General features: G+C 46.7%; 1 protein-coding gene across 1 annotated transcript in view; it reads right to left on the bottom strand.

Moving 5' to 3' along the window:
• LOC123412064 (probable sulfate transporter 3.3) overlaps window positions 1-24976 on the bottom strand; it is a 45728-nt gene extending 20752 nt beyond the window's left edge. The window contains exons 1-12 of the mRNA XM_045105018.1: window positions 24872-24976; window positions 14908-15411; window positions 14733-14781; window positions 14199-14412; window positions 13899-14070; window positions 13753-13818; window positions 7028-7141; window positions 6816-6932; window positions 6565-6691; window positions 6151-6437; window positions 5856-6046; window positions 5698-5774 (exon numbers count right to left, since the gene is read on the bottom strand). Of these exons, the coding sequence (XP_044960953.1) occupies window positions 5698-5774; window positions 5856-6046; window positions 6151-6437; window positions 6565-6691; window positions 6816-6932; window positions 7028-7141; window positions 13753-13818; window positions 13899-14070; window positions 14199-14412; window positions 14733-14781; window positions 14908-15264 (1771 nt within the window). The 5' untranslated portion in view covers window positions 15265-15411; window positions 24872-24976. The remainder of the gene's footprint in view (window positions 1-5697; window positions 5775-5855; window positions 6047-6150; window positions 6438-6564; window positions 6692-6815; window positions 6933-7027; window positions 7142-13752; window positions 13819-13898; window positions 14071-14198; window positions 14413-14732; window positions 14782-14907; window positions 15412-24871) is intronic.
• Window positions 24977-25560: the final 584 nt, after the last annotated feature.

The following is a 25560-nucleotide window of genomic DNA, read 5'->3' as shown; positions in this document are numbered from 1 at the left end:
GGCCATGTCGGATTCAATACATGCATGTACGTATCCGGCTAGGTTTCGAAGCAATGACCGTATAGGAGTAGTATTAGCAGGCTAGCTAATATATATACGCCTGCACCTCACCCCTTGTAACCAGATCAAGACCAAAGCAATAAAGCAAAACACTAGGTATGATACGTACCTGCGGCCATCAATCCCGTCTAGCGATTCATATGTGTGCGTTGGTGTAGTTCCGGCCGGCGGCAAGAATCGATCAACAAGATCGAGCTAGCTAGCTTGGTGTAGGACGTGCCTTGAAGAAATTAGGCTAGCTATATACAACGCATCTCAGCGTAAAGTATCTCGTTGAGTTCGTCAGCAGGCTTCGTTTGTCGTCGTTCGTCGTTGCCGTCGCCGGAAAGTACTCGGCGTCAGGTCTGGGCCAACAATTGGTATCTAGAGCAAGGTTGATCTTCTACTAACGGAAGATCATGTCGAAGGACGACAAGGATAAGCAGCTGGCGGCGTACTCCGGTGCAGCTAAAGTATTTGCTGCTCCAGCGAGTTCGTCGTACCCACGATTTGACCGCGAGAACTTCGGGGTCTGGAAGGCACTGATGGAGTGTGGTCTCCGCGCCAACGTGTTGTGGGACGCAGTCGATCCAGGAGGCGACGCTTTCAAGAAGGGGGGAGCCGAGCACTGGAAGGATCGGCAGGCGGCATCGGCGATTTACTCGGTGATGTCGATGGATGTCCTCCAACACCTGATCGCCAAAGAAACGGCGAAGGAGGTGTGGGATACCTTGAAGCTCATGTTCGAGGGACACGACCGCGTCAAGCAAGCCAATCTCCAAACTCTCTTAAGGAACTATGAGACTTTGGTCATGGGCGACAATGAGTCCGTGGACGCGTTCGCTTCACGCGTTGCTACTCTCGTCAATCGGAACCGCGCACTTGGAGAAAACCTCACGGAGGCCTCGGTTGTCCGTCGGTTCTTGCGCGCGGCTCCTCCCCGGTACCTGCAAATTGTCACGGCGATCGAGCAGTGCGTCGATCTCACGACACTCTCCATTGATGATCTCGTCGGACGCTACAAGGCTCACGACGAGCGTATGCGGTATAGTCTCGGGGACGGGAAGAATGATGAGCATGTCATGCTCACGCGGGCTCAGTGGCAAGCGTTGGACTCAAGGAAAGGAGGTGAGGGCTCAAGCAAAAACACTCGCCAAGATCGTGCACCAAACGAACAAATTCAGAAGAACGCCAGTGACGGCGCTCCGAAGAAGAAAAAGAAGTTCGACAAGCGCAAGATCAAGTGTCACAACTATGGCATAATGGGGCACTTCAAGTCGGAGTGCAAGAAACCACCGAAGGAGAAAGCTTTCATGGCCAAGGAAGGCGATGATGGCGACATGATGCTCATGGTCGAAGTATGCGAGCTAATGGACGAGGATAGTCCAACTACTAAGGCGCCAGCTACGGAGGTTGTTACGCTCATAGAGGAGGCAGTTTTTCTTCATGACAAGAAGAGGATGAACTCGGCGAGGCACGTGTGGTACCTCGACACGGGAGCTAGCAACCACATGACTGGCGACAAGGACCAGTTTTCTGAGCTCATACTTTCGGTGGGAGGCACGGTTCGGTTCGGCGATGGACGGACCGTTGACATCGCAGGGCGAGGTACTGTCCTGTTTGAGGTGAAGAATGGCGGCCACAAGGTACTCACGGATGTTTACTATATTCCCAAGCTAAAGAGTAGCATCATAAGTCTTGGCCAGCTCGAGGAGCGTGGTTGCAAGATTGTGCTCGAAGATGGCTATCTATGGGGGTATGATCGTCAGAGGATGCTAATTATGAAGGTGCAGAGGTCACCGAACAGACTTTACATCCTCAACTTGTCTCGTGTGGATCCAGTATGTCTCTTGTCGAGCATGGATGACTCGGCATGGAAGTGGCACGCACGCTACGGACATCTAAATTTCCAGGCTCTTCGGCAACTTGGACAAAAAGAGATGGTACGTGGTCTACCGTGCATCGAACATGTCGACCAAGTGTGCGACGGTTGTCTTATTGGGAAACAAAGGAGGGCCCCGTTCCCAAGAGAGGGAAACTTTAGAGCGAGTAAAGTTCTTGAGTTGGTCCACGGAGATTTGTGCGGGCCGATTACACCGGCCACCCCTGCCGGAAATAGATATTTCCTGCTCATCGTCGACGACTTCAGCAGATACATGTGGATTGTGTTGTTGAAGACGAAGGATCAAGCTTTGGAAGCCTTCAGGATAATAAAGATGGCGGCCGAAGTGGAATCCGAAGCCAAGATGAAGGCCCTCCGTACCGATTGGGGGGGGGGGTGAGTTCAAGTCTCGTGAATTCACAAGATTCTGCGAAACACACGGGATCAAGCGGTATCTTACGGCTCCATATTCACCACAGCAAAATGGTGTTGTGGAGCGGAGGAACCAAACTGTGGTGGCGATGGCACGGAGCATGTTAAAGAGTAAAGGCATGCCAGGGAAGTATTGGGGTGAGGCGGTCAATACGGCCGTTTATTTGCTGAACCGGGCTCCAACCAAGAGTGTGGTTGGAATGACGCCGTACGAAGCATGGTACGGACACAAGCCCGCGGTTGATCATCTTCGTACTTTCGGGTGCGTGGCGCATGTGAAGACAGTGGCGGGGCATACTAGCAAATTGGCGGATCGGAGTACTCCAATGATATTGGTTGGCTATGAAGCGGGCACAAAGGCGTACCGTGCGTGCAACCCCTCGAACAACAAGGTGGTTGTGACGCGTGATGTGGTCTTTGAAGAAGCGAGGTCATGGAATTGGAACTCCACCGAGCAAGTATACCCGTCATCAGATGACATTTTTAATGTCGTTTACGACGAACCTGAACATACAGAAGCTGACGATCAACTGAAGAGGTCGTCGGGACAGAGCGATCCTCCGAACGCAGGTGCTACTGAAAACACGCCAGCTAGGTCGGCCGTGTCGCTTGAGCCCGCGATCAGCACGTCCTCTAGCGCTGCTGGGTCTACATGCAGCCACCGAGGCAAGGGAGCCATACAAGCTGCAGCCTGCAGCACGCCTGACAGCGTTCCCCGTAGCGCTGGTAGCCCAGGCCGTGGCACCTCTCCTGGAGGTTCACATGATGGTGGTATGACCCAGAGTACACGAAGCCACGTGCATGGGGCTGATGGTTCTCTTGTACGTGCACCAGTTTCACCTGGTTCACCTCGTGGATGTGTAGCCAGCCCAGGGGTGCTCCAATCGCCAGAAATCGGAAGTGTGGCAACTTCAACAGAAAATTCTTTGTCTTCGACGAAAGAGGAGACGAGGGAACGTCCGCCAACACCAGTACGTCTGCGATCAGTGGTGGATTTATATCCGAAGGAAACATTTCAAACTATAAATCCGATGAAAATTAAGAGAAGAGGACGACAATGTTTGCTTAGTGTCGAGGAACCGACAAAGTTTGAAGAAGCAAACACGGAGGAGTGTTGGCGTCGTGCTATGGATGAGGAGTTGGGGTCGATCCGAGACAACAAAACATGGGAGCTCGTGGATCCTCCCAGCGGCCATAAAATTATAGGGCTCAAGTGGGTGTACAAGGTCAAAAAGGATGCCGATGGAAATCTTGTGAAATACAAAGCAAGGCTCGTAGCTAAGGATACGTGCAAGAGCAAGGTGTGGATTTTGAAGAAGTGTTTGCTCCAGTTACAAGGATGGAATCGGTGAGGCTAGTTATAGCTCTTACGGTTCAAGAATCTTGGAGGCTACATCACATGGATGTAAAATCCGCGTTTTTGAACGGGGAGTTGGAAGAAGAAGTTTATGTCAAGCAACCACCGGGGTACATCAAAGAAGGAGAGGAACACAAGGTGCTGAAACTACACAAGGCATTGTACGGGCTATGTCAAGCTCCTCGGGCATGGAACATCAAGCTTGACCGTACACTGGTTTCTCTTGGTTTTGAGAAAAGTCCACTCGAGCATGCTATGTATAAGCGAGGCAAAGGCAAGGATCGTCTTTTAGTGAGCATCTATGTCGATGATCTTTTGATAACCGGAACAGATGAGGAGGAGATTGCTAGATTCAAGCTACAAATGAAGGAGCTATTCAGGATGAGTGATCTAGGCCTCTTGAGTTACTATCTCGGGATTGAGGTACAACAAAAGCCTGAGGGGATCACACTATGCCAGGAGGCATATGCAAAGAAGATTCTTGAAAGTTGTGGCATGGAGGACTGCAAACCAACTTTTGTTCCGATGGAGCCTCGTCTTAAACTTAGCAAGAGAAGCAAAGCACCCGTGGTTGATGCAACGGAGTATAGGAGTGTGGTCGGAAGTCTAAGGTATCTTGTGAATACACGACCAGACTTGGCCTATTCCGTTGGCATAGTGAGTCGCTTCATGGAAGCACCCACGAAGGAACATTGGGCAGCTGTGAAACATATACTCAGATACATCAAAGGGACAACAAACTTCGGTTGTGTCTATTTGAGAGGGAAGAAGAAGGAGATGGTGGAGCTACTTGGCTATAGTGATAGTGACCTGGCAGGAGATGTGGACGACCGTAAAAGTACCTCGGGAGTGGCATATTTCTTGGGCGGGAGCATAGTGAGTTGGCTATCACAAAAACAGAAGGTGGTCGCATTATCATCCTGTGAAGCGGAGTATATTGCAGCTGCAACCGCGGCGTGTCAAGGTGTGTTTTTAGAAAGGCTACTCGGTGACCTCACACACAAGGAACCGAAAGGAATGGTGCTCTATGTTGACAACAAGTCTGCGATTGCTCTATGTAAGAATCCAGTGCATCATGAAAGGAGCAAGCACATTGATACGAGGTATCACTACATACGGCAGTGCGTGGAAGAAGGCAAAATTAAAGTCAACTACGTTTGCACCGATGATCAGCTTGCAGATATCCTGACCAAGTCTTTGGGACGACAGAAGTTTACAGAGATGCGGAGAAGGATCGGCGTCCAAGCTGTGAAGTGAGGACATCGTGTTTAGGGGGGTGATTGTTGGAATTAAACACGAAAGAACGTGGCCATGTCGGATTCAATACATGCATGTACGTATCCGGCTAGGTTTCGAAGCAATGACCGTATAGGAGTAGTATTAGCAGGCTAGCTAATATATATACGCGTGCACCTCACCCCTTGTAACCAGATCAAGACCAAAGCAATAAAGCAAAACACCAGGTACGATACGTACCTGCGGCCATCAATCTCGTCTAGCGATTCATATGTGTGCGTTGGTGTAGTTCCGGCCGGCGGCAAGAATCGATCAACAAGATCGAGCTAGCTAGCTTGGTGTAGGACGTGCCTTGAAGAAATTAGGCTAGCTACATACAACGCATCTCAGCGTAAAGTATCTCGTTGAGTTCGTCAGCAGGCTTCGTTTGTCGTCGTTCGTCGTTGCCGTCGCCGGAAAGTACTCGGCGTCAGGTCTGGGCCAACAATAAGATCTAGTTTCGAAGGTCTAGTCGCAACAGATTTCATGACGAAAATAGATTTTGAAATACACCAATGGTTTGAGCTAAAAAATGGATTTTTTGAAACGAGAAGAATCAATGATGACATCAACTTTTGAACTCTAGTGGATGCATGTATGTGCATATGAAAAGAAGGGAATGAATCGTTCGTCCACAAAAACAGAACATTCACCAGTTAGTGAGATCTGATGGAAAAATGATAAGTGAAAAAAAATTGTTGGGGCTACAAACCTGATAGATCAAAGATTACGAAACGGAGTTCGCTTTTATTCCGTGAAAAACTTTCATCCTCAATCCATCTTTTAGTCCTACAAATGAAACATTGCATTATAATTTGTTCCACATCGTAAGTTCAATATCATTTTCCAGAATTTGAAGTTCCTTTTTACCTTTCGTTCAGATAGTTGGTGTTTGCAAAGTTTATAGGAGCCTCAACTGTTAGTATCAAGAATCCAGGAACTCTTTGAGCCTCCTCGTACTGATGGATGTTTCGATAAATATCAGTTCCCTTTATGTTCCCTTGGATTATCATCCTTGGTCTTGTGATTTGCATCAATACCCTAAATATAGATATACCAACCTAAAATTTGGCAATTTCAGTTACGAAAAAAAAAAACAAATCAACTATCAACTTCCTCTACAGAAAAATCAGTAATACATCTCAGTGAAAATTCTGTTGGTTACCGCTATCGCGAGGCCTTCTTCAACTGAGATGAAGATGACACCAGCAAATGCGCACAAACACACGAGGAAATCCATCTTATCCATCTTCCAGATGTGGTATGCAGCTGGCACATCGATCAGGCCAACGACAGCAACAGTTATGATGGCTCCAAGGACAACATTGGGGGTGTAGACGAACAATGGCATGAGAAACAACAGTGTGACCATGACTGTCAGCGCCATGATCACATTGGACATGGCAGTCTTGCAGCCGGCATTGTGATTCACAGCAGAACGAGAAAATCCTCCTGATGGGAATACAAAGAGCAATCAAACTTTCTTCCCATGGTTGTGGGCATCATTTGATGCACTGGGAGCCTTGTGAGGAATACAAGAAAATATTGGACGTCATTTTAGTTCAAAATTGTAGGTTACCTGTTGTCACATAGCATGATGTACATGAGCCCACAATGTTCATCAACCCAATGGCCATCATCTCTTTGTTACCATCCACCTGGTAGTCTTTGATTGAAGCAAATGTCCTGCCAACAGCTACTCCTTCCTGATAGAGTAAAATTTAGGGCACATATCAGCTTGTTTGTGGCAACAGTTGTGAAAAAATAAATTTCAACTACTTCTCCAGTTTCTAATGCAATGTGAGGGTATGCATAGGATGATTAGCGTACTGTAAGGGAGATGATACCGGTGACGAGACCAGTCTTCATGGCGAGTCCTAGATATTTTGGATCAAAGAGTAGTTTGTCCCATGAGAGGTGATTCAGGCCACATTTGATATGCCCAATCTGCGGCAAAAAGATGCAAACACTTCCTGTTTTCCATCATGTTGCATAACATAGTTATAATATCTAAACAATTATTCAGTTTTATTTTTTCTTACGACGCTTATGCCATGGTTCTCTGCTTTGAAGATGAAAACGAGCACCGTGGACATAATGATAGATACCAAGGGAGCACATGCTGAAATCCAGAAGAACTTTGGCCATCTCATGCTCTGTGTATTCACATGTAGAGCCAGATGAATAAGTACTGTTGCAGGAGATAGCTACAATCAATAAGTGGAAGAAAAGTAGTTCTAATTTTGTTTCTGAAAATGAAATGTTCTATGACAGTTCAGCGAAATGGGAGTTAAACAGGGTTGCCATGAGCACTTTGCTTATTATTCCCAACTAATTTTTGATTTGAAAAATATCACTATATTAAGAATATATCTCTACAGAAGTGAACAGATTGTAGGCTGATCTCTTTTGCAGGTATACCTTCCTGATGGGAAAGGGTCTTAGCACAAGATTTTGGGGATACATGGGTAGCTGACGTGCCTCTTGGACTTCAATACCCGAGCCTATATTATATGTCGAAGTGAAAATACATTTCCGTTGCTTTGGTGTTAGGGGCGAGTCTGCAGAATATCAAGTTTCGACGTGTGTTTACTGGGGATAACGGTAAGTAGACAACATGGTTGCATCTGGTCCATAGGTTGACAGGGGGTCAACTTATCGCACGGAAGTACGTAACCCGCGTGTTCCATTCCATTGGAAGTTACAATGTCTGAGGTCTTCTCTATTCAATCCATGTACGCAGACCTCATTGACATTGGGTCTAGTTTTCCAGAAGAAATAAACTTGCACAATTAAATTGCCGCTAAAATTAATGATTTTGACCAGTACATCCACACATGGGGAGGGAGCATGGAGGGCTTTAGAGGGCTACCCTTGGGCGATTTTGAAAATCCCCATTGGACCGCCAACCTCAAGTGCTCGCTGGCCACTGCCGGCATGACTAGCATAGTGGAGACAGCATAGTGGAGACCGCACCACCGGAGGGTGTGGCCGGACGTGGATTTTTGAAGCCCAGACTTCTGGACACCACTTATCCCTACGCATCAATATAGCTTTAAGATCTATGCTAGACAACTAAGTTACTATATCAGATTTTCTCTTTTTTCTTTCTTCCACATAAAACAACATTTCAAATGCAAACTTTGTTGGGAAAAACTTTCAGATTTTTTGGTTCAACATAAATAAACGAAATGAGATTTTTTGGATTAAGGCCTTGTTTGGTTCCAAATAAGCCACCAACTTATAAGTTGAAAAGTGCAAAAAGTGACTTATTTTGTCAAACAGACCCAACTTATAAGTCACCCCAACTTATAAGTCATAAGTTGCTCCACCCCAACTTAAAACTTATAAGTCATGCACTTTTGCATGGGAAGGTGACTTATAAGTCAGATGACAACCAAACAGACGTGACTTATAAGTCACTGGTTTTAAGTCACCTGACTTATTGAAACCAAACAGGGCCTAAAAAAAGATTTTTATTATTATTTAGAATGCATGAAAAAATCTGAAAGTTTTTACCCACATTCTAGTTATAATGTTTGGGTGTTCTGCAAAGTTTAAAGTTCAAATGTTGTATTATGTGGAAGAAACACAAAAGAAAAAAGTGTTTGCATAAATCGCGACCCATAAATGAGTGGCCGGATAGGTGGTTGCCCAGGAGGCTAAGCTCGAGAATAAGTTTTTCGGGGCGTGGCCGCCGTGGCGTGACGCTTGCCGACCATGCGCCTAGCTCGTTTCCCCATTGGCTGGGTGGACATGGTCGAGGAGAACGTGGGTGAGGGGCGTGCGGAGTTGCTGGCGTCTCTGGCATTGCCCAACCTGGGTAATTTCATGGCGGTGTCATGCCTGATGAGCATCCACGGAAAACCAACGCCATGTCGTGTGGCAATGGCGGCTCATCCTCCATCCCGGGGATGTCGGTGCTATTTTTTCTTGGGATTGATACCTGGCGCTGTGTACGGAGCTCTTAGCCTCGTTCCGATGACTAGCAACCCACTGGGTTCTGCTGGTGATAGATCCATGGCCGGGACGTCAGCTCTGCATGACCGCGCCCAGCCGCGACGGCGGTTGCATGCCCTATGGAGGGAGCGATTCCTTGGCCATATAAAAATCCAGGTTCTGTTAGTATATATTATCTTGGCCAAAAGAGGTGGGTAGCGCGATGAAATCTATGAAGGCTGGGTCGGCTCCTGGTCCGGATGGTCTACCGGTGGCCTTCTTCCAGAAGTTATGCCCCGTGCTTCAGTTGTTGGTTATGTCGATGTTCCATGGATTTTACATTAGGACCTTCGACATGGCTCGACTAAACTGTGGTGTCATTGCCCTAATCCCCAAAGTAGTCAGGGCGACGAACATTAGGAATTTATGCCGATCAGGGTGATTAATGTTCTTGAGCCGATCTTTGCAAAAGTATGTGCAGTGTGGTGGGGCCCCCGTTGTGGAGCGGCATGCCCACCCACTTCAGACCGCATTCTTAAAGGGTTGGCGTATCCATGATCGTATGCTGGCCCTGCATGAGATCGTTCACGAGGTGGCGCCATGTGGTCACAAAGGATTTTTCTTAAGTTGGACTTCCAGAAGGCTTATGACTGCCTCGACTGGCCGTTCCTGCGGTTAGTGCTCCAACATCGGGGTTCTGACAAGTGGTTGTGCTCATGAATCATCAAGTTAGTCCGGTCCGGAAATACGACGATTGACATTAAAGGCAAGGTGGGACAATTTCTTAGGTATTCTACATGAGTGAGGAAAGGGGATACTATTTCCCCTCTCCCCTTTAACCTCGCCATCGATGCCTTGGTGGGTATCTTAGACAAGGCTGGGATGGCTGGGCACTTCTCGGGTGTTGTGGGACAGTTGATCCCTGGTGGAGGGGTCACAAACCATCAGTATACTGATGACACCGTGATTATGGTTCACGGATCAGACCTTGACATAGTCAATATTAAGTTCAGCCTTCTATGTTTGGAGATCATGTGAGGCCTCAAGATTATTTTTGGCAAAAGTGAGGTCATCGTGTTAAGATATCCTCAGGCCGAGCGATAGCGGATTACAGACAATTTGAACTGCAAGTCGGTTGCCTTCCTCGTATCGTACCAGGCAGGCCGATGTGTGACTCGAGGATCTTGTGAGTTATTTCGACACACTAGTTTCCCAGCTTACGCCTAGGGCAGAACCTTGGTGTGGCTGATTCAGCTCCAAGGGGAGTAAATCTGTCCTGATCAATTCTAACCTATGTAGCCAGCCCATATATATGATAGTGTTATATATCCTTTAGGATGGTGCGCATAGCGTGTTCGATAAGCATTTGGATAGATTCTTCTGACAGGCAACTAACGACCGCCAGAAGTATCATATGGTCAACTAGGCAGACAATTGTTTGCCTAAGGACCGAGGTGGATTAGGTATCATTTCCTCTCGTTGCATGAACATTGCTAGCATGCTTCATTGTGTCTTGAGAATCCTGCATGGCGAGGGAGGTATGTGGCTACAATTTCTTCAGGAAAGTACCTTCCTTCACGGAGAACCCCTCCTTACATGCTCCCGTTCGGGTGGTTCCCACTTTTGGAAATCCCTCCAGAAAATCAAGTAGTACATTCACATAGGTACTACTTTCACTATAGGAAATGGTGAAGGGACCCAATTTTGGCTTGATATATCGATTGGGGATGAGCCACTTCAGGTGAGTTTACCAAGCATGTTTGCTATTTGCGATGACCTGTCGTTCCTGGTTTTTACGGCCACCCAGAATGAGCACTAGAACATCTTGCTTTGCCGCACATTCAATCAGCCAGACTTTGCAAAATGGGATCGATTGCGGGCATCCCTCCCTGAGATATTGTCGGAAAATTCGAACACCGTTCTTGGAGTCTATCACCTTTAGGTGAGTTTTTTATGAACTTGGCATATCAAGATTTATGTCGGACCCCTGTCGCCCCCTGGATTTCTCCTTTGTGCAAGCCTCAGTTGCCCCTGAAGATAATGATTTGTGTGTGGCAGTTATTGCGTGACCGCCTTCCCTTTGGGACGGAGGTGCTTAAATGATATGGGTTGGGTGATGCTTTATGTCGTCTTTGTGCTGTTCTGGAGACCGGAACCCACATTATGTTCTCATGCTCAACTGCCCGGGCCCTCTGGAGATTCGTCGGAGAGGACTTGGACTTTGCGGACTTCATTCAGACAAGTACTTCATTCAGAGAGTGGTTTTCTGTAGCTCGTCCTCCATGATACCCCTTATCTAAGCCATTCATTTCAGCATGAAGATCCGTCCAGGCACATTTGTCTTTTTTGTTTCTTTCAAACGAAACAACATATGAACTTCAAATTTTCCAAGACAACAAAACATTTTAACTAGAATGTGAAAAAAACTTTCGGATTTTTTCATGCATTTTAAATGCATAAAGTAATTTCTTTAATCAAAAAAATCTCGTTTTTGTATATTTATATCAAACCAAAAAATCTGAAAGTTTATTCACACATTCTTGTTAGAAAGTTTGTTTGATCTGCAAAGTTTGAAGTCCATATGTTACTTCGCTTGAGAAAAACAAAAAAAGAAAAAATTTCTTGTAGTAAGTTAGATGAAGAGCACAAATCTCAAAGCAATGTTGGAGGGTGAGGATAAGGGGTACCGTGTAGGATGGGCTACAAAGAAACTTTACCTTCAGACAAGCACTACCAAGATACGACGGAATCGTCAACTTTTTTGGCTTATATTTGGACGTTGTCGTGGACCTTGTGGACAACTCGTAATAAAATGTTGATTGAGCGGGTCTTCCTGCCGCAGGCATCTGACTCATTCTTTAAATTCCTTGGCACTTGCACTCTAGGCAGTGGAGCGGATTCGACTTGGGCTCATGATGGATGCACTGGTGACTAATGTGCGTCAGCTCTCCTCTTCGTAGTCGCTGTTGTCGCCTGCCACTAGGTGACATTTTTTCCATTGTGTTCTAGCTTGCTTCGGGCATGCTTCTGCTATTTCTCCATCTGTCGTTTCATATATACGACTTTGAACGGATTGTATGGTTGTTTGTTTTATTTATAAAGCGGGGCGAAAGTCTATTTCAAGAAAAATAATTATTATTATATGGTACATGGTGAAAGGTGTTGTCCTAGTGAAAGATAGCCTAGTAAAACACAGATGACAAGGGGATGCAAGAAGAATACACAGGGACCCCGCCCTAGCGCCATCTCCCAGGGAGGCAGCTGGTGCGGCACGTAGTCCTCCCCCTTCGCCCCCTCGTCCTCTCACCACCCCTGTCGCCGGCTGGCGGCGCCCCCAGATCTGGCCCTGACAGCAGCGGGATTTCCTAACCCGAGCGCCTCCGGCGGGATCTTCCTGACCCGCGAATCGTCGGCCTAGATTTGGGCCCATAGGGCCCCATATGGATCCTGGCAGGCCAACTCCGGCACGGCCTTACGGCTTACTGCATGGAGAAGAGGGTCGGGAGGCACGGCAGTGCCAACGGCATGCCTTCTACAGCGCTATGGCAGGGGCTGCCCGTGGGTCTGGTATGCCCCTGTTGTTGCATCAAGTCGGTTATCGTCGTGGATGGACGGCAGAGGTCAGACCCTCCCGCATGGCGGCGATGCTGCTACCCCTAGTCCCAACCCCTTTTCTTTGATGTGCATGCTACATGTCTCGATGCCGTCAGGAGACAGCGTGGGGGGCTTCTAGCTCATGTTGGCCTAGGGTGGTGGGTCATATGGAGGAGTGCTCCAAGCGTCTGGGGTGATGGTTGGGACCAGGAGAATTCCCTGTCGGGCTGTCCAGCACCGACACGGTGGTGCCAGAGCGTGCCGTCGTTCCTTCCTAGGACGTCGGGTGCTAGCCTTCCGTTCTCCTCGCCGCATACCGGGGGAAACCCTTGGCAGCAGCATCGTCAGCGTCACGTACCTTCTTGAAGTTGTTGATTGCTCCGGAGTCTAGGACCTTGATGGGTGGTCTCAGATGGGTGCCACGGTCACGAGGCCTCTTTGTTTTTGTTGATGAGTCGTTTTCGTCATTTGTTTCTTTTGTATTTTCTCTTTTTTTTTGGGTGTGACTGTGGTGCTATCGTTGGTAGTATTAGGTGGTTCGGTAAGAAGTGGTGCAAGAAGTGCTGCTTATGTGCTACTAGGAAACAATTCATCATTTATTCTTATGTGGCCCTTTTGCCGCCCTCCTTTTGGGTACCATCCAGGTAGCTTTTCAAGTCCCTCCCCCAACAAGTGGCCCAACAAATATGTTCAGAAACTAGTTGATTGGGGTCCACGCGAAACATAAAGTTTAGATCTGATTAGGAGGACGCGCTTTACTGTGGGCGAACTAGAGTTACCGAAAAGATTGTAATTTTAGAAGGTTGAAACTTACAAAGAGAACTTTGCAGGCTATTTTTTGCGACTAAGAGAGGGATCCATGTGCGGAAGAACCGGAGTTTCCTGCTAATCCATGAATTTTAGCTGCATCTAGTGGAAGATTATTGCACATGCTATGTTCAACCGGTTCGGGCAGCGACCAGTTAAAAGGATATATGTATGTTATCTATTTCATTAATTATCAGCGGGTCGTGTTTTTTTCTCCACTAATGTAACATTTTGAATGAATTTGGTTTGATTCCATAAAGATCTATGTGTGGATGCACTATGCAGAGGCCGGAAGGTTTACGTACCCTCATGTTAGGCAAAGAAAGCAGAGCAGAAACAGCATTTGCGCATAAGACAGTAAACGATCGACGCCAGTCAACCGTGCAGCACAAGAGCAGAATTAAAGAAAGGAAGCGCACGTACATACCACATGTCTGGCTGACAGCAGGAGCACGAGGAAGCACGCCCCCATCAGTATCGTCTGCCACGACCACTGCACAAAATCAACCATTAGCAAAGCATGGATGCACGCACCGCATCGACAGAAAGGGAGAAGATGGACGGATGGGTGACCTCGTCGGTATGCTGGAAGACGGAGGCCATGACGTCGACAAGGTCCATCTTGTCAGTGAAGTGGATGATACCCAGCAGCTCCTTGAGTTGCTGCAGCGACACGATGATCGCCGCGCCTGCCATGAACCCCAGCAGTGTCGCCTTGGACAAGAAGTCGATGATGAAACCCAACCTGCAGTACCATCCAACAACAACAACAACAACACATGCATTACTGTTGTGCCGGCGCATGCATGTGTCCGTGCATCAATCTTTCATTTGAACAAATTGGTTGTTGTATGCATCAGATTGTTGAAGTACCTGAGGATGCCGAGGGAGGCTTGCAGGAGGCCGGCGAACAAGGTGGAGGTGAAGGCGAGCTGAACGAACAGCGCCGGCTCCGCGGTAGGGCTCACCAACACCGCCTTTTGCAGCATTGACCCCATGATGAGCGACGTGATCGACGTCGGGCCGACCGCAAGGTCATGGGAGCTCCCCAGCACTGCATACACCAGTGGCGGCACAAAGCTCGAATCTGCACACATGTATGATGGATATGTCAATTATTAATTCGCACGCTAGGTACCGCACATAGAAAGGGAAAGCATATGCGTTATTTTCTTATTTGATGACTACTGGAATGGTGGATGAATGCTGTAGTGGTGCCAGAGGCACAGGTGATGGTTCAAGCTCAAAGGATTTTCGGTCTTGATTGTAATTTTTCTTCTTGGCTGATATTCCATTTTGCAAATGCGAGTGTTCTGTTGTCTCTTTAGTTTTGTCAATTCGTTGTTTAGGTGGATTGTACCATGATATTTATGATAAAAATGAGGAGGAAAGCATATGGATACGTACATAGGCCGATGATCGGCGGCAGGTCTGCCAACTTCGCGTAGCTAATACCCTGCAAAGAACGCATATGCAAAGACAGTCGGAGCAGCACAGTTTGTAAGGCAGGGCGCTTCATGCAGGTGATAAACGCTATGCACATCAACAATCTTGTCTAGGAATCATTAGTGCGTGCACATGCCTGGGGAATGGCGACGCTGGCAATGGTGAAGCCCGCGATGAGATCGGACCTGAAGAGGGACAAGGAGTAGCCGGGCACCCACTCCACGGAGGGGAGCAGGTACTTGGCAGCCATCAACCACTTCTTCCGCAGCGGCTGCCCCTTGAAACTCCGGAACGGGTCGTCGGGGAAAAAGGTCTCCTTCACCTTCCCCTTCATCTTGCTCGCCGTGCTCTGCGCCGGCTGCGCCATAACCTTGTGCACCATCCCTACTGGGGACACCTCCGCCGGCCGTGGCGCCCCGACCACCATACCTTGCCTGGGCGGCAGGATCTCACTGCCATTGTGGCCACCGTAGGCATGACTCGTCCCCTCCATGCGATATTATTGTGCTGAGAGAGCTACAGCCTCAACTGAGTGGGACACTGCACGGCACAGCTGTGTCTGTATGCATTGTGTGCATGTACGTATAGATCGGTCCTGGGCTGGCATCTCCCGCAGGCCTAGTAGTTACTCCCCCGGTCCCTAAACACATGGCTTATAAATTGAGTCAAAATAATAATTCATATCTTAGTTTGATATATAAAAATATGGAGGTAAATAATACCAAATCAATATCAATGTATTCACCAATAGATATATTTTTATAATGTATTATTCTAATATCATAGTTGTTGATATTTGCTTCCGTATATTCATCAAACATAAAAAGTATCGATATATTGACCAAATTTATATGTTGTATATTTGGAGATAGAGGCAATACAAAAGAAGAAAAGTGGTACTTAACTTGCGAAAGAAAAGGGATAGGGTCTGGAGAAGGGGTCTACAAGGCTCATACGAAGAAAATTGGTATGCAATTGTAGAATCATTGAGACATTGTTTTCCCATGGCTATGGGTCAGGGCGGAGCTAGCGAACATCGTAAGCTAAAATTTAGTTTGATCCATCCAACACCACAAGTATCATTTATCTTAATAAATGGCAAGTGCAATATAAACACTACTGTTTCATCTATACATACATACTAATAAAGAGGCTAACATTTACGCCGTATGTCGCTATATTTTTAAATATATTTATAAACAACTTACGTTAAAATTCCTTAAAACGTTACTAAAAGTTTCGTTAAATTTCCTTAAAACGTTCTTTCGTTCACAAGCTTGGGTTGTTACTTTCTATTGCGCATGTCCAAAGCATAGAAGCAAAAGGCGCCTGCGAACGCACGAGCGAGCAATTGGCTTAAGCAAAGGAAACACACGAGCACATCCTCTCCTCGATGCATAGGGCACCTGCTGCCGCTGCCCGGTCTTCCTATCCGGCTTGCCGCCGTATTCTTTATATATATCCTCCCAGAACTACCCAGCCCCCTCTACCTCCAACCTCCTGCTGCCATCCGGCTCCAATTTTATCGAAGTCGGAGTTCGTGTTCGTGCAGGACAACTTCTCCAACACGAATCCATGGAGTGCCTGGCCTGTAATCTACAGGAAGCTGTTGGCTTTTGAACGTGCGTATGCAGCTGTACACGCGTGCCTACGCGATTCTTGCTTCGGACGGCTACTTGACGGAACTTGCGTAACTAGCGACACAAATAAAACTGATCGATGGATTTGATGGCTAAAGGGCCGTGTCGAGCCTTTGCTTTGTATTGTTTTTCGTTTTTCTGATGTTACAATCAACACCCCTAGGGTGTCTTTTATACACGTCCACAAGAGACTATGAAAATAGACTAAGACTAGGAATCCTAATACTACTAGGACTCGGTTTGGCTTTCTTTCCTAATCCTAAAGAAACAACATGATTAACTTCTACATTCACCTCCTTAATCTTGTTGCTTGACTTCACTTCTTGCACTCCGACGTTCCTCCTCATCTCGATGAACTTCTGTCGACCGAGGGACTTGCTGAAAATATCGGCAAGTTGGTCTTTCGTGTTCACATGTTGAACCTCTATCAACCCTTCTTCAATGCACTCTCGGATATGGTGGAGCCGGGTACCTATGTGCTTGCTTCTTTCGTGATGAACCGGATTTTTGCACAACGAGATTGCAGCTTGGTTATCGATCTTCAGTGACACCTTCTGCACCTCCCGCTTTGCAAGAATAGCTAGGAGTCTTCTCAACCACACTGCTTGACAAGCCGTCGTGCTTGCCGCTATGTATTCTGCCTCGCATGAAGACAGTGCCACCACCTTTTGCTTCTGAGAATTCCAGCTAATCGGATTCGGGCCAAGGTAGAAAACCATGCCCGTTGTCCTCTTTCGGTCATCAACATCACCTGCCATGTCACTATCTGAATATCCACGAAGGATCAATCCTTCCTTTCCCTTTCTGTACGTGCAACCAAGGTTAATGGTGCCTTTCACATAGCGTAGAATTTGATTGACCGTGTTCATGTGTTCGGTTGTCGGATTCTCCATGAAACGACTCACGATCCCGAGTGAATACGCCAAGTCAGGTCGGGTATGCACCAAATATCTCAGGCTGCCCACAACGCTTCGATACATTGTGGTGTCCACCGGCGGTTTTGAGCTACGCTTGCTCAACTTGTGACGTTGGTCCATTGAAACTTGTGTCGCGTAGCAATCTGACATGCCACACTTGTCCAATAACTTGACCGCGTAAGCCGATTGACATAGGGAAATCTCTCCGAAGCTTTGCTTCACTTCGATGCCCAAGTAATAGTTGAGTAATCCCAGATCACTCATGCTAAACTTGTTCTTCATTTACGCCTTGAAACGTTCAATTTCTTGTACGCTATCTCCGGTGATAATCAGATCGTCGACATAAACTCCAACTAGCAGGTTTGAGCCTTTGGAGTTCTTTGTATAGACTGCGTGCTCAAGGGGACATCTCTTGAACCCGAGCGAGACCAGACTTCGGTCTAACTTTGAGTTCCAAGCTCTTGGCGCTTGCATTATCCCATAAAGTGCCTTCTTGAGCTTGTAAACTTTTTCTTCTTCGCATTTCTTCTCATAGCCGAGGGGTTGTTCCACGTACACTTCTTCTGTGAGATCGCCGTTGAGGAAAGCGGATTTAACATTCATATGATGAACCTTCCAATCCTTTTATGCTGCCAAAGCTAGGAGCACTCTCACCGTCTCGATTCGAGCAACCGGTGCAAACACCTCATCATAGTCAACTCCTTGACGTTGTACGTAGCCCTTTGCAACGAGTCTTGCCTTGTACTTCACAATGGCACCCTCCGTGTCCTTCTTTAACTTGTAAACCCACTTCAAACCTATCGTCTTTTGGTTTGGAGGTCGGGTTACCAAAGTCCACGTGCCATTGCTCTCAATTGCCTTCATCTCCTCATCCATGGCGTGCGTCCAGCTATGACTTTTGCTCGCCTCTACGAAGTTCGCCGGCTCCTCAACTCCGAATAGACATAGTCCGGAGTACTCGAGTGTAACTGGCTTTGTGTACTTGTATACTTTCTTGAGGGTCTTGTAGCGACGAGGCCCTGAGGAGTCCGTTGTGGCTTGCGAAGGAGGCGACACAAATTGTGTCGGTGTTGATGCACTTGAGGAAGATGGCTAAGACCCTGGTGTGTCATCGACATCCGTGTCGTCGGCGTAGTCGTCGTGACCGTGACCATCATCTTGATTGTCGTCGTCACTATGCGCCTCGGTGTCGATGTTGTCGTCGAGATCTCCGCCTGTGTTGTGCGCGGCGTTGTCGCTATCTCCTTGCGACCTAAGCGCGTTGTCGTCGGTGTCGGCACCATGATGATCACTATCATTGTGGTCACCTTGGTTGGGCGTCTTGCCAACCACCTGGACATCCTCCCATGCATCATCATCAGTTGGAAATTCAACTGCAAATATGTTACTGTTTGGAGCATCGTCGGCTGCGGTGCTCCAATTCCATGCTTGGTTTTCTTCAAACACGACGTCGCGTGAAATCCGTAGACGCTTGCTTTGTGGATCGTAGTAACGGTATGCCTTGGTGCCAGAACTGCTCTCGTATCCGATGAACACCATCTTGGTGCTACGATCGGCAAGCTTTGAGAGATGTGGCTTCGCCGTTTTCACATGTGCCACGCACCCGAACGTCCGTAGATGAGACACATTCGGCTTACGTCCGTAAATTGCTTCATACGGAGTCTTGCCGATCACCGCCTTCGTTGGAGCCCGGTTGAGAAGATAGAGCGCCGTCGAGACAACTTCTCCCCAAAGAATCCCCGGCAGGTTCTTGCTCTTGAGTAAACTCCTTGCCATGTCAACGACGGTTCGATTGCGCCTTTCAACGACCCCATTCTGCTGCGGCGTGTAAGGTGCCGTGAGGAACCTCTTTATGCCAATCTTCTCGCAGTAGTCGTTGAACTCATTCGACGTAAACTCTCCGCCGCGATCTGTCCGTAGAGCGCGAACCTTCAGCTTGTGTTCCATCTCTGTTGCAGCCTTCAGCTTCTTGAATGCTTCAAACGCCTCATCTTTAGATCGTAGGAGAATGGCCCACATATATCTCGAGTAGTCGTCTACCACAAGGAAGAAATACTTCTTTCCAGCGTGAGTTGCCGGGGTGATAGGGCCACATTGATCACCATGGAGCAGCTCGAGTGCATCACTTGCACGATAGGTAGACTGAGCAGGGAATGGCCTGCGGTGCTGTTTTCCAACCAAGCACCCGTGACATACTCGATCAACATGGTCGATAACTGGCATCCCGGATACCATCTCCATTTTTGACATCTTCTTCAAGGCGTAGAAGTTAACGTGTCCAAATCTAGCATGCCATAACCACGAATCATCATCACTCTTGGCGAGCCAATAGGATATATAGCCTATTCTGTGTGCGATTAACACGAGCTAGCACGTTTCGGAGGTTGTCGAAGATCGTCATCACTTCGCTCTCGATATTCACCTTGCATCCATTCTCATCAAGCTTCCCAATAGAGATGATGTTGTTGCGCAACCGTGGGATGTAGTACACTCCGGTGAGTATGCGATGTTCGCCTGTGAGACCCTCGAAGAGGACAGATCCTTGCCCGCAAATCTCCACAGCTGAACCATCACCGAACTTGACCGAGCCTTGAACATCATATTCCAGCTCGAGAAATTTCTCCTTGCACCCCCGTCATGTGGTTACTGGCACCCGTGTCGAGATACCACGACACGTTCTGATCACCGGATAACTTTGGTGTCACTTTTTCCTCATGAAGTAGCACCTTCCGGCTTGGTTTCACAACCACCGTTTCAGCGAGATCACAAACTTCGGCCATCAGAAAACCTGGACCTTCGTCTTCCTGCTTTGCCAAATTTGCCTTGATCTCCCGCTTGTTAGGCTTTGGACAATCCTTCGCAAAGTGACCCATCTTATTGCAGTTATAGCACTTGACCTCGGACAAGTCCAAGTTCCGTGGTTTCTGCCCTTTAGATTGGCCCGCCTTACCACGACCTTGTGGTTTGCCTTTTCCTTTGCCTTTTCCTTTTTGTCCATCGCCCTTCGTGTTGCTTGAGCCTTCGCCACTGTCACGCCTTCCTTTGCTACTTGGGGCCTCCCAATCTGCGCGCGAGTACATGAGTTGGTCGCTACCTCCTCCTTTGCCTTTCCGACAGCCACGAGCATTCTCTTCCCATGTCCGCAATCGTCCGATCGCCTCCGTTATGGTCATGTCGTCGATGTCGTAAAGCTGCTCGAGCGTGCCGATGATGTACGTGAATTTATCAGTCACTGAACTCAAAAAACTTCTCCACGATCTCGGTCTCATCGAGCTTTGCACCAAGCGCGCGGATCTCTCCCACCAAAGTAGTAAGACGCATGGCGTAGTCATTCACCGATTCAGTTTCCTCCATCTGCAACTTGTGAAATTGGCGCTTCAGCACTTGTGCCCGTGCCTTGGTGACGCGATCTTCTCCGATCCTCATCTCCTTGAGTGCGTTCCACGCCTCTCTTGCCGTCTCGAACTCCGCCAATGTCATCAGCACGGAATCCGACACGGACCGGGCTATGGCGGCCATGGCACCTTCGTCGGACTCGTCATCGACGTCGTCGTCCGTGATTGCCTGCCACACTCGAAGGGTTCGGAGAATAATCTTCATCTTCACCGCCCACACGCCATAGTTGGCGTCGGTGAGCATCGGGTACTGGATGGGGATGTTGCGATGCGCCTGGACGTTAGCGCCGCTCGTTCCTCCACCACTCGTTGCTGACTTGTCGCCCTTTCTTCACCTTGTCGCTGTTCTTGTTCGCCTTGGCACCGCCGCTGCCGGACTTGACCGACTCAGCGTCGCTGTCCGTCATCGTAGATCGTAGATCGTCGAGGCTCTGATACCAATTGTTGGCTTTTGAACGTGCGTATGCAGCTGTACACGCGTGCCTACGCGATTCTTGCTTCGGACGGATACTTGACGGAACTTGCGTAACTAGCGACACGAATAAAACTGATCGATGGATTTGATGGCTAAAGGCCCGTGTCGAGCCTTTGCTTTGTATTGCTTTTCGTTTTTCTGGTGTTACAATCAACACCCCTAGGGTGTCTTTTATACACGTCCACAAGGTACTATGAAAATAGACTAGGACTAGGAATCCTAATATTACTAGAACTCGGTTTGGCTTTCTTTCTTAATCCTAAAGAAACAACATGATTAACTTCTACAGAAGCTGGCTGCCATAATGTGTTTTCCACCGAAATCTTTGTTAAATCACGTTGCATCACAACATTCTAAAAAAACGTCCAGTGTCGCCTCTGCCGACTTCGCCAGAATAACCTCCACCATCCAAGCGTGTTACACTTACACCCCCTCGCCTATGTACGCTCGAGGCCTCCGCGTCGCACTTACCTCCTCTCTGGCGGGTATTGAGTTCATCTGGGCTGAGGCGAGGAGGCTGGGGAACAACTGCTTGTACGGGCAGTGGGCATGCTTGGACCGCAGGCGGCTGATGTTGTGGTGGATACCGTGCGCGATGGATTCGGTGCTGGTCTGAATTGCCTTGTGAGGTCATCACGTGGTGCCTCCATCCGCCCACAAGAAATCTATCACCTGATGGATCTCCAGCAACCTCAATTTCTGGCCTTCTTCGGCCGGTGGGTCGGATACACCCTCCCCCGATTCTCCTCTCCAACCACCTCAATAGCCGTCTCACTAAGCTCCGGCCGATCCTCCTATCTAGTGCCACTGCCAGCGTCCTAGAAGCTGTGTACCCACTCCTTCGGCCGAGGTCATCCCCACAACCTCCCCAATCTCATGATGCTCCCCAGCGTGAAGATATTTTACACCGGCAGCTGCTAAGACTTCCGCATCTAGCCATCAAGGTAAGGAGTAAGGACTAAGGACCTCCAGATTCACTGCTTCTTTCGTCCTTATTTATCTGAATACTTAGTATTGCAGTCAATAATAGAGATAAAAAATGGATCAAAGGGGCTTGTGGATATATTTTTTGTGCTTCATGAATAACACAATTGTATGCTGATTTAGATTTTCTCATATTACAGAATTGCGTTTGTTCTTGCAGGTTCAGCGGGAATTGGATCTCATTCTATAATTTCACATTACTCGAGGATAACACATCACGTACACGAGGCATCTTTAGTTGATTGCTGCTAGATAATATTAAAGGGTGAATTCTGAATATGGTAGTACGACCACATAGCTTATCTCTCATAAGGTTTTGGTTTCTACTCAAATAGCTAATCGGCGTTTCCTTATTTCTTCATGCTTTATTGTATAAATAACCAATCTCTACAATGAAATTTCTTATTTTGTTTTTGTTATCTATTTTATACTATGTTGTAACATATCTCACTGCATAGATGGAGGCAAAGAATTCAGATATGTAGTAGCACATGTGTCGGACAAAAATATTAATTTTTGGTAGGTACTGGTTCTCTCAAATTACAATTCCGTCAACCAGACATTTTTGTTATAAGCAATGGCCAAGTATAACTATTTGGCATTAGTTGAGAATGAGCGATCATGCTAAATATCTAAACTTATATGAAAACTGAACCAGCATGTCTTATGAGAAATTAGAGTCGCATTTCTCATGCCCTATTTTTTTTGTTGACAAAACAAATTCCGAACTGTGCGACACCTTCAGGTTATAAACATAAAATAAATCTGCCACTGAAATTTGAATCCTTGACATTACTTCACATTTTCACATATAATTTCTTAGTCCCTTGACATTCTGAATTATGATGGACATTGAATTCGTTTGCTACCTCGCGTTTGGATGCCTGTGATACCTACCTGGTGACTCATATTTTTTCAAGATCACCCATGCTCAATCATGTATGTTTTTGCTAATAGTTCTACATGCATTGCAGATTAATCTCGGCGGCACTTCAATTGACTGGGATGAATGGTCTACGAAAAAATCATCTATGACTGGGCCTTGAAATTTGAATGCTTTGTACATTAGGAGAAGCAAAGACATTTCATCAAATTGTAGTTTTGACTTCGTAATTGCACCATTGTATTTTCTGGAATTATCTCTTTTACATATTTGTTCTTTCATTGCCAGCTTACCTATTAAGATGTTTTCGTTAATTCAGCTCCTAGAAAAACAATCCTCATAACTGTTATGCCTGCCCAGAGGTTCTGTTCAGATGCATGTCGTATTGATTTTGGATTTAACTGTGTTAGGCCTTGTCCTTTCTAGCATGCCAACTGACAGAAAAATTATCAGTATGGCTCAGCCATTTGACAGAAAATACATTATACTTTCTCATGTCACACTATTAGATCTTGATCATGTTCATCTCAAGTTCCCAACAATGTAGAGTAGTACAACAACTAGAGTGATGTCTAATACTACTGTAGAAAGTACCACAACTTTTGCCTCAGACGAACAAGGTCCTTGGATGAGACTGTAAACGCGGAAAATATTTTTGCTTCTTGCTTCCTTTTTGAATTTCCAGTTATCATCTAGTATTTCCTCTCTTTATTTTTACTGTTTGTGAAGCATTCGTTATTGCCACCAAATCCATGTTGAGATATCTAGATCGGATTAACATAGGCACACTGATGACAGGGCTTGAAGTTGTCATAGTTGAGCTAGAGCTATCTCATAATAAAGTGTGTGTGTGTATGTTGTCTGTGTTCTTCGGTAAACCCCTGTAAGAAACTAATTTTTGCAGTGATACATAACATGCATGCAAGATAACTACTGTTATGTTGGGAAGGAACTTATCACGTCTAGAAAAGAATACTCATTGTGACAGAAGTTAGTAGCAACTAATCAAATCCTGATGGTTAGAAGCATGTTTCACTTCTTGTGCTGAAATTTTTTGCTGTTATTTTCGTCTCATGAGTTTTGATTGTTCCAAGGGAAAGTAGGGGCTCCATCCAATTGCTGAACGACTGATTATTTTTGTATTTTTTTGTGAGTACTTTTTCTGTTAGGACATTCTTACTCGTGTACAACTTTTCATAATTTTAGTTTCTTACTTTGTTGTTGCCCAGTCTGGGGCGTATATCCTTGCTAACATGTGAATGACCGTGAAGATGCTTCTGCAGGTCACATAACATGTTAATTCTCCCGTTGCACCCCACGCAATTTTCTTACTAAATCACAAAAATAAATAAAAACATGAGGTTTAACACCAGTTAACTCGCTAAATACTAGCCGCACAACCAAACCTTTCAACATCTCGCCGACGAAAGACCAATCTCCGATGTTTAGCATTGTGCACACATGAGAGTCTACAAGATACAACGCATTAACAAACTGTAAAATGTCCTTCGACAACACATTAAAGAGAATAAAGTGTACCAATAGATTATGTGCCAACTGAACCTAGGAAAATGCCCTTTCCAAAACTTTATGGCTTAAAACCAGTCAGTCTAGCAAATCATCCGTTCGGTGTATCAAATCATCAAGTCATTAAACCATGTATTATTCATCTTTCACTTGTAAATTTCTTTTAAGTGTCAACAAAAAATCAGATCAAATCTGTAATTAAACAAAAAAAAATGGAGCCAACGCAATCAGCGATCAATTGCACAATTTATCTATATATATTACAGGTAAATAACGCACCTGGCTGTGGCTTGCCGCCGGTAGCCCTAGGCCTCCTGAGCGTGGCCTTGCTCAGGTTGGGGTCCTGACCCCTGCCCTAGTGGTGACCCCTCGCCGGCCGCCAGTGTACCTCGCCGGCCGCCGTATCCAAGGCTGGAGTAGCTGGGGGCTGCACGTCGTGTGGCAAGGCGCACAGTGAGGCGAGCAACGCGGACGAAGAGGGGAGGCGAGCGATGAGCTGGATGCAGATTCGTGATCGATCCATGGAATCACATTCTTTTCCTTTGCACAAGGCCACGAGCTGACTACCCTATTACGGCCCACGTAAGAAAATTAAGGGATGGGCCTGCCTATGGCATCCTGGTTGGTTTGGCATGACTAAGCCCAATAGGGGAAAAACGAAGCTGCTGTATTTTGATTGTACACTACTAGCAAAAAGGCCCGTGCGTTGCAACGGGAGAAAAAAATACCACAAGCATTTAATCTTTTTATAATCATTTTGATTTATTAAAATAATAAGCTAACTAACTAATGTAATCAGTCCTATCCTATTTTGTTGAGAAATCAACCCGTCCATTGTTAATTCCACCATAATGAGAAATTGAGCGGGACAAGCAAAGCAAAACAAAGAGGCTACGTGAATTGATCAATGGACTGTTATCTTATTTCACTCATGGGGTAGAGAATGTGGGATCAGATGACAAACTGAA

This window comes from Hordeum vulgare, chromosome 7H (assembly GCF_904849725.1).
Source record: "Hordeum vulgare subsp. vulgare chromosome 7H, MorexV3_pseudomolecules_assembly, whole genome shotgun sequence".
Classification (NCBI taxonomy): Eukaryota; Viridiplantae; Streptophyta; class Magnoliopsida; order Poales; family Poaceae; genus Hordeum; species Hordeum vulgare.
This window is presented reverse-complemented; position numbering and strand designations above follow the sequence as displayed.